This window comes from Lutjanus erythropterus, chromosome 20 (genome assembly GCF_056507025.1).
Source record: "Lutjanus erythropterus isolate fLutEry1 chromosome 20, fLutEry1.hap2, whole genome shotgun sequence".
Classification (NCBI taxonomy): Eukaryota; Metazoa; Chordata; class Actinopteri; order Lutjaniformes; family Lutjanidae; genus Lutjanus; species Lutjanus erythropterus.
This window is the reverse complement of record NC_139336.1, coordinates 31,298,895-31,312,500: the sequence shown is the minus strand read 5'-3', so window position 1 is coordinate 31,312,500 and position 13,606 is coordinate 31,298,895. Positions and strand designations below refer to the sequence as shown.

General features: G+C 38.7%; 1 protein-coding gene across 2 annotated transcripts in view; it reads left to right on the top strand.

Moving 5' to 3' along the window:
• Positions 1–13,606, top strand: part of dnm1a (dynamin 1a) — a 73,468-nt gene that overhangs the window by 10,584 nt on the left and 49,278 nt on the right. For both annotated transcript variants that reach the window (XM_084745636.1, XM_084745635.1), the window contains exons 2-9: positions 4,641–4,714; positions 5,794–5,943; positions 6,142–6,345; positions 7,746–7,844; positions 8,856–9,016; positions 9,732–9,874; positions 10,136–10,271; positions 13,254–13,321. In XM_084745636.1, coding sequence (XP_084601762.1) covers positions 4,641–4,714; positions 5,794–5,943; positions 6,142–6,345; positions 7,746–7,844; positions 8,856–9,016; positions 9,732–9,874; positions 10,136–10,271; positions 13,254–13,321 — 1,035 coding nt within the window. The remainder of the gene's footprint in view (positions 1–4,640; positions 4,715–5,793; positions 5,944–6,141; positions 6,346–7,745; positions 7,845–8,855; positions 9,017–9,731; positions 9,875–10,135; positions 10,272–13,253; positions 13,322–13,606) is intronic.

The following is a 13,606-nucleotide window of genomic DNA, read 5'->3' as shown; positions in this document are numbered from 1 at the left end:
ACACACACACACACACACACACAGAGACTCACTTCTTCCTCTGATTATTGATTACTTCTACTGATTTTTGGATATAATAATGTTAATGGGTGAAACAACCAGGCAGGAGAGTCTCTTTGTGTTTAATTTACTGAATTAATTATTTGAAAGAAAGAAGAGAACAGAGCCTGAGTGAGACTTAATTTTACAACCTATCATTCTGGAGATATATAATTAATGCAATTAATGAAGGACTTATTTGTACTGTATATTTTATTTGCTGTAAAAACTTGAATTCTTCTCTTTCTGTTCTCCATCTTGTCTTTTTCTCTGTCTCACTTGCATCTTCTACCGAATAGTCCTCACTGCAGTGGGCAGTTTGGGGTGGTGTTCAATGTGGACGGAGTCAAAGGTCAAACACAATTACGTCGTTGGTCGTTTGACCAGTTGTGACCTCCTGTGGGCGTCTGCAAGTGTAGCCTGAACCGGATCCTGTCACTGGCCACTGCAGCCAAACAGCCGGCCTGCTCCACTGGGAATCTTTCCCTGTCTCCAGATTAGCCACTCCGTCCCTCGAACCACATCACATTGATGCAAAAGTCATAAAAAAATACAATATTTGAATTTGTTAAGAAGACCTGCTTATTGATCTGCAAAATAACCCCAAAACAGACCTGTCACAATAATTAGGTCATTGATTTATCGAGGTTTGAATAAATTATTGAATCATGTCCGTATATTGTACGATAATGCCTGCTGTGTTTACATGCGTCTGCTTACATAAGAATGTCACCAACATTTTATTTAGGGTTTTTTCACCTTCCAAAGAATTTAAAGTTTGTTAGAAAAGTTTGTACTTTTACTACAATTACAACATAATTTTATGAGTGATGTAAAATGGTCATAATGTTTTTTTACGATTATTTCCAGGGCAGTTTATTGTCCAATAAAAAGTAATTAACCCGACAGACCAAAATGACCTAACTAGGGTTGCAAATTTTGTGTATTTTTCTTAAAAGAAAGTTTAACATGTTGATAATTTATTTGTTAATAATTAACAGTTCTAGTTTCCACATTAGTTGCGTGAAAAATTTATTTATGAAGCACAAACAATTTGAATTAACAGACTAATTAATTAGCTAATTAACTAACTTAATCTAGACTAAAAAGGCAGACCAAATCAGGAGGAAACCTCTGAGCTCCAGAGAAATGATACACAAAACATACATGGCCGATTAATACATTTTTAGATAGATAGATAGATAGATAGATAGATAGATAGATAGATAGATAGATAGAGCCACATATTGATCGACGAAATAAAGATTTGAGTAAATGTGAATGTTGTTTCTGTCAGAACTGATAGTACTTTCAGACTGACACTGAGTGCACTTATAGGTAAGTGCTTATAAAAGGTATCTTGAGTTAACCTTAATCTCTCCTCCGGTCTGCGTCGCTGTCTGTCTTCTCTCTTCCTGTTGCCGAAACGTCAGCATTTCTCCTCGTCTGCTCAGTTTGGTCTTTTTTATTTATTTAATTTTTAATGTCAGCTGTCTCCTCCGTATCTCTGCTCTGCAGGAGGATTTTGTCTGTGCTTTTTGGCAGTTGCATGACTGCGAGTGTTTTCATACCCCGACCTTAATGATGGGGGGATGCAAACACAGGAAGGTGGGGGTGTGGCAGGGACTCCCACCCTCTCAGCAGGACTGAGCGAACAGATGCAGGGTTATAGTATCAAGTCATGAATCCTCGTGGATGAAGAGGAGTGGAGTGAGAGGAAGACCTGCAGTTAGGACCATCTGTCTTCTCTAAAAAGGCGTCCGTGTGGGGGAGAGGGACAGCCTCGTACACACAAACAGTGGCAGGCAGGTAGCAGACCAGCAGATGGACGGACACACCTGAAGACCCAACAGAGAGCAGGTTTCCTTTGTTGTAAAAGGCTGCTTAGAACAACAAACACTGGAACAAAATTAAGCTCCTCTTTGCTGCTGCGTCCAGAGGAGCAGCTGTGGACGGTTGGCAAACATTAGATATGATGTCCTTTCAACAGCGACACAGTCAAAGCTTGTTTTTTATTTTGTCCCACATACATTTAGTGACATACTGCAGGCAGGAAAAGGATTAAGAAAGACTGAATGATTCCATAGCTCTGACTTCAATCATCCACAAAGGTATTTTGATGAAAATTAGCAATCTGTTGTCAATAATCTTAGGTTACATTGTATGTTGCAATAAAAAATAAGCAGGTGAAGATGTTTATTAGGGCTGAAACTAATGATTATTTGCAGTATTGATTAATCTGTTGATTATTTTCTTGATTAACTGATTAGTTGTTTGGTCCATAACATGTCAGATAAATGCCAGAGAATGGTGAAAATTGTTGATCAGTTTTTCCCTTAGCCCAAGGAGAACTGAAACATATCAACATATCTGTCTGCAATAGAAACTACTGAAACTACTTTCTTTCTGATGCAAAGAAAGGCAGAATATCTCCAGAACTCTGCAACTCACACCGAAACAGTGTAGACAGATAAACGGCACCACGGGCCAGGGGAGAAATATGTATCTTTGATTTTAGGGTGAACTGCCACTTTAAACACGATCCCCACGTTGAACGTCTAACTGCTGAATTAGCTTTTTTAAGGTGTTTTCACAGTTTTGAGCTAAAGCAGCTCAGGCCTGATTAACTTTCAGCTCATGACTCATGTTTCCAAACTGCCTCGAGCTTCGCCTCAGGGTCAAACAGAGGCCTCATCTATTTCTTATTCATGTCCTTCAGCTGATTATACTGCAGATTCTCTCCTTCAGGAATTTATGTGAGTGTTGATTTGAATATATTTTAAACTTCAGATAACTTTTAAGTCTTTGATAATTTACCAAAACTAGAATCTTGCAGGTCTTTATCTGAACGCTTTAATTGTCACCAAGCTGTTGCATGACGATTTTTTCCTAAACTGGAAGCATGACAAGCTAATAAAGCCCTCATACAATGTCAGACTGAAAACAACAGTGTGTGTCTCTAACAGCTCCTTGTTATTGTTGCGATGAACACACACACACTAACACGCTCACACCACGCCTCACTGAATGATAACTGTCCAGTCAGCTGGTTGAAGAGCACACAGTGCCAGTGGCGACTTGACGCTGATGTTGCGTAAGCTAAAGCTGAACACCCCCTGAAGAAAACAGTGTTGTGTGTGTGTTTGTGTGTGTGTGTGTGTTTGTGTGTGTGTGTGTGTGTGTGTGTGTGTGTGTGTGTGTGTAAAAAACATGTTGTCAGGCAGTCATCTGCGTGGACACATGCTCTCATGCATTCACAGACATTTTCGTCGATAATAGAAGTAAATTTGCAGGGACAGACGGCAAACTAAAGGAGTAGATGGACAGAACTTGTAATATTACAAGACAGAAAACTCCTCAGTTGCCTCAGAAAGAACTTAGACCTTAGAATCACTAAACTCATCGCTTTAGGAGGAGAAACTACTAAAGAAGCTCTTGCAAATGACCGAAGTAGCTCGGTTTTGTAGCTGTCTACTTTTATTTTGTTTGTCTGTGAGCTGTTAGTGTTTCTCAGCTGTGAAATTGTTCTGCAGTGATGTTCTGCATCATCCAGCTGCTGATGAACATCTGTATTAACTCCCACAATGTCGGTGTTTAGAAAATGGCCATTTTTCTTCCGTTCACTTGTTTGTCATGTGCAGGGCGCTCAGCTGTCCTGTACTGGCATGATTTATGTCTCCATAATATTTTTTGTTTTATCGTTAATATTGTTGCACAAAACATTTTAGATTATTTGTATTTATGAATATCATTATAACAGTCTAAATTTTATTCAAAGAGTAAACACAATATTGTTTTGCATGTACAACCAAATATATATAAATAATGGTGACATTTTACTTGTTTGTTTCAGCATTAATCCAGGAAAAGCCTCAGAAATCTGTAGTTTTCATCAACAAAAGTATGATATATATACATTTTCTTCTTTCTATTCCCCTTTTCAGCTGTATGTAACATTAAGCAAATAAGTCATATATGCACTCTATAAATGTATAAGCTAACATAAAAATGATAGTCCACTCCAAGGTGCAATAGCTTATGTTAACAATAGTTTAACACAGGCACAATATTTACTCTTGGAAAAGATGTTATGTGATGTGTGTGTGGAACGTGTGATGCATATGTTGTAAGTGGGAGGATCTGATTTCAGCCATCTAAAGGTTTTACACTTCAAGGCTGCTATAAGTTAAATATTCAACAGCTTGAGAAACCATTGTTTAATCATTTTCTAACCCACAAAGACGATTTCTGTAGAAAAAAAAGCACTGCAGTAAATAAAATGGATATTTGTCCTGGTGGGATCACAGCTGTTGTGTGTGGATGAGTTATTATTCAGCATTACACTGCACAAACACAAACACACGCACACTTTTACACTTGCGCTGGCACATGTTGTCTGTTTCCGGAGGGAATAATACTTTTTTTTCTCACTCCAGTCTTCCCAAAACCTCAGACTGCAGATTCATTATCACTCATTGTTTCAATTTATGATTATGATTATTTTATTTTTTGCAGTATGTATATACTTTGTGCATTTAATTCTCTCTGTTGTTGTTAGTTTTACTGACAATCCTCCTCGCTGTCTGTCTGATGTCTTACAGGGATTTCCTTCCCCGCGGTTCTGGCATTGTGACTCGTCGTCCTTTGGTCCTGCAGCTGATGAACTGTCCCACAGGTGAAAAAAAAAAAAAAAAAGTGTCTTGTCTTACAGGTCATGGGATATTCTGTGGTATCAGGTCAAAACTCAGCTTTTACCTCTCAGCTGAGAAGCTTCATCCACAGAGATTGTGGCATTCAATACTTGTGTTTGAGTGAGAGATATTTCAAAGCCTGTAGTTTGAAAAATATGTTTATTATTATTTATTTTATTTATCTTATTTTCTTTTATTTTTTGTTGTCAGTTGCTTCTCCTCTGTTCACTTCTGGGGGAGTCTGGTTGAAGCCGGCATCTGGTGGCCATTAAATGAACTGCAGCTTCAAGCATTTTAAACTCCCATCATTCTTGTGTTGTAAATTCCTTTACTTGAAAATTTCCTTTGATTCTTCCAAGAAAGAGACATTGACACATTTTTTTAAACTCTGCCCTCTTCCCTCCTCCGCACTCCCCGAGGGAAAGCAGTCCGATATCTTTTCCTCTCCATTTATCTCTACAGACCTGGAGATGATGATCAGCATCCTCGTGTTACCATGGTTACGCATCATTAGGTTTTTGCAGGGTCTGCTACCAAGTGTATTCTCACAGCTCACTCGCACAGTGAAATCAGAAATTAATAAACCTGATTTGATGTTAATGCACAGTCATGGCTGCTGGATTATGGGGGTTTTTAAACTGCAAGGCAGCTCATGGAGGCAATTAAGGCCCTCTAAAACCCCTGTAGAGACTTCTTGCTTCCATTTGCATCAGAGATTATGTGACACTTCGCGAGGATACCATTATCTCATTATTATGTCCATCACGTATAAATCCACTTAGAAACCATAGAAATAAGATGCTGTGCCTGAGAATCATCATGTTTTTAAAGTTTTCTTGCGTATCAAAGTAATGCACAGATAGTTTTCTGCACTTCTGTGGTCACATTACAAACAGGAATTGCTAATAGTGTTGTGTACATTTGCATTAAAGCGAGAAAAACTCCCTTATTTTCTAGGTGAAAAGAGTGACAGTACCTCATTTCTCCTCCTTTCTACTTCTTCTTACTTTCTTTTATCCTACAGATTCACTTCCAGTAATCTGTTTTTTACCGTCTGTTGCAGAATATGCTGAGTTCCTGCACTGTAAGGGCAAAAAGTTCACAGATTTCGATGAGGTCCGGCAGGAGATCGAGGCCGAGACTGACCGCATCACTGGAGCCAACAAGGGCATCTCACCGGTGCCCATTAACCTGCGTGTCTACTCCCCTCACGGTGAGCCGGACAAAACTCTTTCTATTAGTTTTCTGGTGACTTATTTTACAGTTGTCTGACTAACAATGTAGGGTTAAGTTTATGCATGTCTGACATCAATAATTTATGTACCATTATGCTTTTTATTTGGCACCAGTGCATCCGAAGATGCTCTCTCAGCTTTCTCCTCGTTGCCTTGTTCCCTTTTTCTCCAAACAGTGCTGAACCTGACCCTGGTGGACCTGCCGGGGATGACCAAGGTGCCAGTGGGCGACCAGCCTGCAGACATCGAGGCTCAGATCAGAGACATGCTGTTCCAGTTTGTCACCAAGGAGAATTGCCTGATGCTGGCTGTGTCCCCGGCCAACTCTGATCTGGCCAACTCTGACGCTTTAAAGATTGCCAAAGAGGTCGACCCTCAGGGTGAGTGCACACACACAAACACACACACACGCATTAAAACACACACACACTGTAATCTGACTGAAGTTTACAGAAACAATTTTGGGACAGTAGCTAATAAGATTGGCTATACGTAAGTATAGAGAGGTTATTTACTTGGGTTTTTCTGTTTTACTGTATGTTACTTACAGTAATTCTCCTTCAGTGTGTTTCAGTGAGAAATATTGTATTTTTTTACTAAAAGTACACAAAGCACAATACAGAGATAAATACCTGGTAAGGTGCTTGACCTTTTTGAGAGAGCAAAGGTGAAAACATGACACTCAAACCTAAAACATTATCAGATGTTCTAAAATACTGCATCTGTGTAAAATTTAAAATTCTTTTGATAGTCAAAAATATCCACATATCCAAGTGCAAATTGTCCTACAAAATTCATTTAGTCAAAAGTAAGTAATCAGTGTTTATAAATCCTCAGCTATTTCTTTTCTTTTCTTTTTTTAATTTTATTGCAGGCTGCGTTAATACAGACTGAGGTTTGTGTGACAACAGACTGTACACAATGGCAGTAATCATATTTTTGATTTATTTTCACGCTGCAACACTAACTTTGACCTTAATGCTGACTGAAAACAGCACACGACTGTCACACACATGCACAAGTGATCTGATCAGGAAAATCTCTGGAGGTGTCGTCAGTATTCTGTGGGCACAGATTCTGTGTTTGCCTGTAGTTTAAAATTTGACGTTCATGGCTTTTGCTTGTACTTTGGTATTTGTACACCGTGACGTTATTCATTTTCTTAATTAAATGATCTAAATACTGGTCGAGTGATTAAAAAGAGATTAAACAGATTAACTTTTGCACTTTACAAACTGAGGATGCTCCCTGATAACATGATGGATGGGGATTTGATTTCTTCATTGAGAATTTTGCTCTTAATAGAAACGAAAATGATAACTAGTTTTCTGGTTGAAGTCACAGTGAGATTCCAGTTGAAAACACACAAGATCTCAAGTCACCCTCTCTTTTTTTCTATTATTGCTTGTATTTTTTTCCTTATTTTTAGTTGTATTTTTTATCCCAGGTACACTTGTTTATTTATCTAAATTTTATTGTTATTCATTGGTGCTACAGTCTTATGTTACAGGAAAATTGTAACTGCCAATGAAAAAGAATAATTCCTTAACAATGCTCAGAACAGACATGAAAAGAATATGTGTTAAAACAAGTGTAAGTGTATATGCATCTCTAATTTGTATATGCTTAAATATGTTTTCCACAAGTGACAGAAACCTAAAATCAAAGGAAAAAGTTTTCAGTTCCATTTTTAGGATTGTGCATCATTGTGGTCTGTGTTTATTTTTGTGTGTGTGTGTGTGTGTGTGTGTGTGTGTGTGTGTGCGCGCACGTACTGTAGGTATGAGGACCATCGGTGTGATCACCAAGCTGGACCTGATGGACGAGGGGACAGACGCTAAAGAGATCCTGGAGAATAAACTGCTTCCGCTCAGGAGGGGTGAGAGCAAACACTCGCACACAAACCGCTTGTTCTCTCCAGTTCAGGGCCTCACAGTGACACACTGTTTCCCTCTTGTGGTTATAAGGCAGTTGTACGCAAAGATGGTCAGGGCTCCAAAAAAAACTGAAGCAAAAAAAAAAAGCCTGAGACAAAAACAGAAAAAAGGACAGATGGATGGAGGAAAGGAGGGTGTAATAAAACAGTACCAAGTAAGAAAGAAAAACACTGTCCTGGAAAAGAGCTTGCATGTATCTTGTGAGCTGCCCTTTGCTGCAATGTGCTGATGTGGTGATTTTCTTTTCCATTTGCACTTGGTTAGAACCCAGGCATGTACTTTTGAATATTTTCCATGTCCTTTGTTTTTTTTCTATGCTTTTCCCTCCCCGTCTCTCTTTTTCTCTCCGTTTAATGCTGTGGATGCTCACATTTAACAAGGCTGCTGGCTCACAGTTGCATTAGTTATAGAGCATGAAACAGCCTTTAACCGGGTGATGCATGAGAAAACTTAACTGGAGGTGAAATGAGATCCGTGTGACCTGAACCCTCCTGGTTGTTTTTCTTTCTCTCTTTTAAAAAACTTGGACACACACAATAAGACTTTTATTCATGTATTTCCTCCTTCCTTCCCCTTTTCTTCCTCGTCTATATTCTCTTCTTTAACCCCGACGTCTCCTAAAATGTGGTTTTCTTCATCTAAACATTATTAAACACAGTTTTAAGCGGTTTGGTCCTGGAGGGGCTGTTCATTTTGGGTTTTGGCCGTTCAAACGTAGCTCATGTGTAGAAAAATAAGAGCCCAGCAGCAACGATCCCAGATTTTGCTCTAGTAATGCAGGGGTATATTATCTTCCAGTCAAATTACCAGGCAGGCCTCAAGTGTTGAATCTATTCCAGTATGCTCTCGCAAATTCCAAGAAGTGATAAAAAGACTTGGATCTCATTTTCTGCGAATCTCTCAGACTGCATTCTTCGTTAATGTCTGAGGGACTCTTGTCTCTTGTCCAACAGGTTACATCGGTGTGGTGAACAGGAGCCAGAAGGACATCGATGGCAAGAAGGACATCAATGCTGCCATGGCTGCTGAGAGGAAGTTCTTCCTCTCTCATCCTGCGTATAGACACCTGGCCGACCGTATGGGTACGCCCTACCTCCAGAAAATCCTCAATCAGGTGTGTAAAAGAGCAACATTATCAACTTATTGTATAATATATGGACATGACCTCAATATATATATATATATATTTAAACTTTTTAATTCCAGACAGTTGGTTTTTTTTTCAGTAAATTGCAAAGTTTCAGATTTTTTTTTAGCTAAATAAAAAGACAAAAGTTAAATGAGACAAACTCAACATGACAACCACAAAAAAGTAAAGATAATAAAAAATACTATACTATATGATTCAAAGTTCCCAGTTGCCCACAACCGTGCCAGCAGAGGTCAGAGGAGCTTGGGTCTATTTATTTAATAATTTTCATTCAATAATTTTTGATGACCTCAGTATTTTCTGTTGTGTTTAAATGCATTTTTAACATTTTAACCAACATGTCAGAATAAACAGCAGTGCCCAGTTGCATAAAACCACATGCTAACATGTCCTTTAAATTTTCATCTAAGGATGCCTTAGGAAAAAATGATTTGCATAAAATCACCATAAGAATATTTTAATCTATAAGTGCTTGGCAGTACTTCTACTGCTGCTGCTTAAATATTCCTTTACTGTTGCTCAAGGATCCTTTTTCCATTTTCCTCAGAAAATCTTAAAGTCCCTTAAAAGTGAAATGATTTGTTCGTGTCGACTCCTGTCAATTGTCAAACAAAAGCAGTCATTGTGGGTGTGTGAGCCGTACTCCCAGTGATCTAACCCTGACCTTTGACCTGCGCAGCAACTGACCAACCACATCCGAGACACCCTGCCGGGCCTGCGGGCCAAGCTGCAGAGCCAGCTTCTCTCCATCGAGAAGGAGGTGGAGGAGTACAAGAACTTCAGACCCGACGATCCGTCTCGCAAGACCAAGGCTCTGCTCCAGTGAGTAGAAACAGTAGACCAGTGATACTCAACTTTTTTGATAATCGACAAATTGATGTGAGTCACGGTTCCAGCTGTTTAATGTGTTAATGTGTTAAACCAAAACATTTCCAATTAAAATGCAGTTGCAGCCATTAATAAGTCAGTTAATTTGAAAATAAAGAATTTCAAAGAAAGATGAGTAAATGGGACTTTTAATGTTTATCCTTTTTATCTGATAAATAACATTAGGATTGTTTTTTTTTTTGTTTTTTTTTGCAGGATGGTGCAGCAGTTCTCTGTGGACTTTGAGAAGTGTATAGAGGGCTCTGGGGACCAGATTGACACAGCTGAGCTCTCAGGTGGTGCCAGGATCAATCGCATCTTCCACGAACGCTTCCCCTTCGAACTGGTCAAGGTGTGTCTGCCAGATGCTGCGCTTGATTATTGCCACCCAACATCTCAAAAACCAACCCATAAATGTCTTGTGTGTAAGATTTACGGGGATCTATTGGCAGAATATGACTGAAATAGGAAATAATATTAAGAAGTATGTCTTTTTTGTCTTAGAATGAGCCATTTATATCCTTTATGTTTTAGGAGGCTCTAAAAAGACAGGCCTGTTGTGTTTTTTGGAAGTTTCGCAGTTGCCGTAGTTTCTCTTACATGCTTGGAAGGGGAGGGTGAGGCGAGTTGGTACTCAGTTGGTTGCAATCTACAATCTCACCACCAGATGCAGCTAAAACCCTACACTCTGATTATTAATTAACCATTGAAAGAAGAAGTTCATGCTTAATAACAACTGATGCACACAGAAGTGGAATTGGAAATCTAGAAATTAATGGCAAACACAACTTTTTAAACATATTTATATTTATTGAACTTCTTTTTAACTTTCTTCAATAATTAGTTGATAGAGATGTAATTAAAAATACTTCTCTCTGCTCTCCATTTCAAAATAACAATATGTTTTGCACAAAATTAGTGATTATTGCAATGTAGTTTAGTCTGTTTTCTTTCAGCTCTCTTTCTTTTGATAATATGTTCAATAAATTGAGAAAAAAAAGATGGTGACATAAAATGAAACTCTTTGTTACTGATAACACTTGACCCTTAAAACCCCACGAGGTAATGGGTGGGACTTTTCTACATGTTTTACACAAAACAGACCAGTTTGTGGCAGCTATTTCCAATTAAAACCAAAAAAAAACACCATCTGATTTTGCAGACTTTGGCACAACCACCAACCCCCAAAACGCGTCTGTTCAACAGCTGTAAATGTCTCTGCACGAGAGTTTCCGAAGACCCCAAATTCTTTGGAACATTTAACAGATTAAGATTTTTGTTCTGTATTTATTTGTGGCATTAGAGCTGGTTTACTCTGCGGAAAAGAAATTTATCAGTGTTTATTTGACAAAAAGCATGTTCATATTACAGTCAGAAATTGATCCACAGCGACGAAAGAAGGAAAAATCGGAGTGTTTAAAATATAATGAAGAAAGAAAAAGCGTATCTTGCTTCATGACAAATGTCTCTCTGTGTGTCTCACGCGTCTCCCTCAGGACTCTGGTCTTTTCTGGCCCAAACATTCCTCGCTTCCTCCCTCTCTGTCTAACGGCCTCTCCCACTGTCGTCTCTTTACTCTCGCTTCCCCCACCTCACCTTCGTCCTTCTGTTTCTCCCACTCCGTCATCATATCCGTCCACATTTTGTCCCTCCCCCCTCCTCCTGTCCGTTCACCTTTCATATTATCTTTAACTCAAGGACGTCCTTCCCCACTCGTCCACCTCCCCCAGTTTCTGCCTCTGTAAAGCCTTTTACCTCACCCCCGCTCTTACGTGTTCGATCCGTCTTCACTTTCTCTCTCGGTTATCCTTTTTACCCTTCACTCTCTTCATCTCCCTCCGTCCTCTCTTGCACTCCCTCTGAGGACATAAAACTTACTGTCTGTGACTGAGGCCGGCTTCCCACTGAGAGGACAGAGCAGGTTGCTTCCTAACCAGAAGCTTGACTGATAACACAGAAAAAAATCTGTTTTATATGTTTATAATAATTGCTGCAAACGAAAAATGAAACTTTTCTGAGGAAAGTGGGGAAGAATGAGGCACTACAGTAAATGAAAGTGACGTATTTTAAATTAAAAACAGATTCTAAATAAATATATATAGTAGATCAACTTTTATAACCCACATCGAACGCAGAATATCTGCAAAATGAGTCAAATCTGTCGGGGAAAAGTGCAAAATGGAAGCAACGAGAGACATTTAAAAACTACAAAATAAAATGTGTTCTAACCCCCAATAAATTTACCATGTGAAAGAAAGTATTTAAATTTTATGCAGCATAAATCTTTTCATTCTATCATATCATTCAGTCAGATGAGAAGAACTTTCAAAACCAGTGGTGGAATGTAACTAAATACATTTAAAATAAGTACTGCACTTAAGTACAAACTCGGGGTATTTGAACTTTACGTGAGTATTTACATTTTATGCACCTTAATACTTTTACTCCATTACATGTGAGAGACATGTTTTTATACTTTTTACGCTACATTAGTCTGACAGCTTTTGGTTACTAGTTACTTTTCAGATTACATGTTTTCATACCCTTCTTGTCCAGTTGAAACTACCTATCTCCAAATTTTTTGAATTGTGAATTTTTGTAATAAAGTTCTCCTTTTTGGCCTGAGAAATCCACCTTGATCTCTTCGAGTACCTGAAAAAAACATTTTCACAAAGCTGAAAACAGGGCTGTTTCTCTGAGCTTATTAAAAATTAACTTTTTAGAGATACTGGGTTCAGGACAGGACAGCGACGATGCAAACATCTTATAGAATATGAAGTTAAAATGAGCTCAACCTTAAATATAGACAGCAGTAAAATGCAACATAACACAATGATGCAGCAGCAGTATTAATAAAAAAACATCATATGTAATAATAAAACACTGATGGGACCATTTTACTGCAGAATGAAGAATTTATGATTCTGAAGTACATTTAGCTGCTCGTATGTTCATATTTTTACTTATGCAGTATTTTCAAAGTATGGTATTAGTAAGTAAAGGATCTGAATACTTCTTCCTGCTCAGTCTATCCATTCAGTATGAAGCTGGATCAAGGAGATGGTTATCTTAACTTAGTTTGTCTTATAAAGATTAGAGGCAAGGGGAAACAACTCGCCTGGCTCTGTCATCTCCAAATCTCCAGATTTAACCAGTTAACACGCTGAATCTATTTTGTTTAATCAGTGCAAGAAGTGTGCACAGTTTGACAGAGGACGTTCGTGTTTAAAAGGCTTTAAATCTTAATTTGCAGACATTGATAAGTTAAGAAAGGCATTTTAAGTTGACCTGATCTTTGACGTAATCTGTCCTGTTGTCCCCGTTTGTTTTGCAGATGGAATTTGATGAGAAAGAGCTCCGCAAGGAGATCAGCTACGCCATCAAGAACATTCACGGAATCAGGCACGTCCGCCCTCCAACTCACCCCTCCCTCCCTGCTCCCCTCCATATTTACTTCACCTCCGTCTCTCTGTTTTCATCTCAGTCACCTCTGCTGCACCTAACTGACTTTGCTTATCTAATCGCCAAGACCTCTATACTTAGACTGAGTGCTGAATACTAATGGCATCAGAACACTGAGACAGAAAGAGTTTGGGATCAGACAGGTGGCTCCTGGTTGTATAGAACTTGTTATTTGGCCCTTTCCGTATGTTTTTGAATTGTTTTTTCTGTACATGCTGGCGTGGA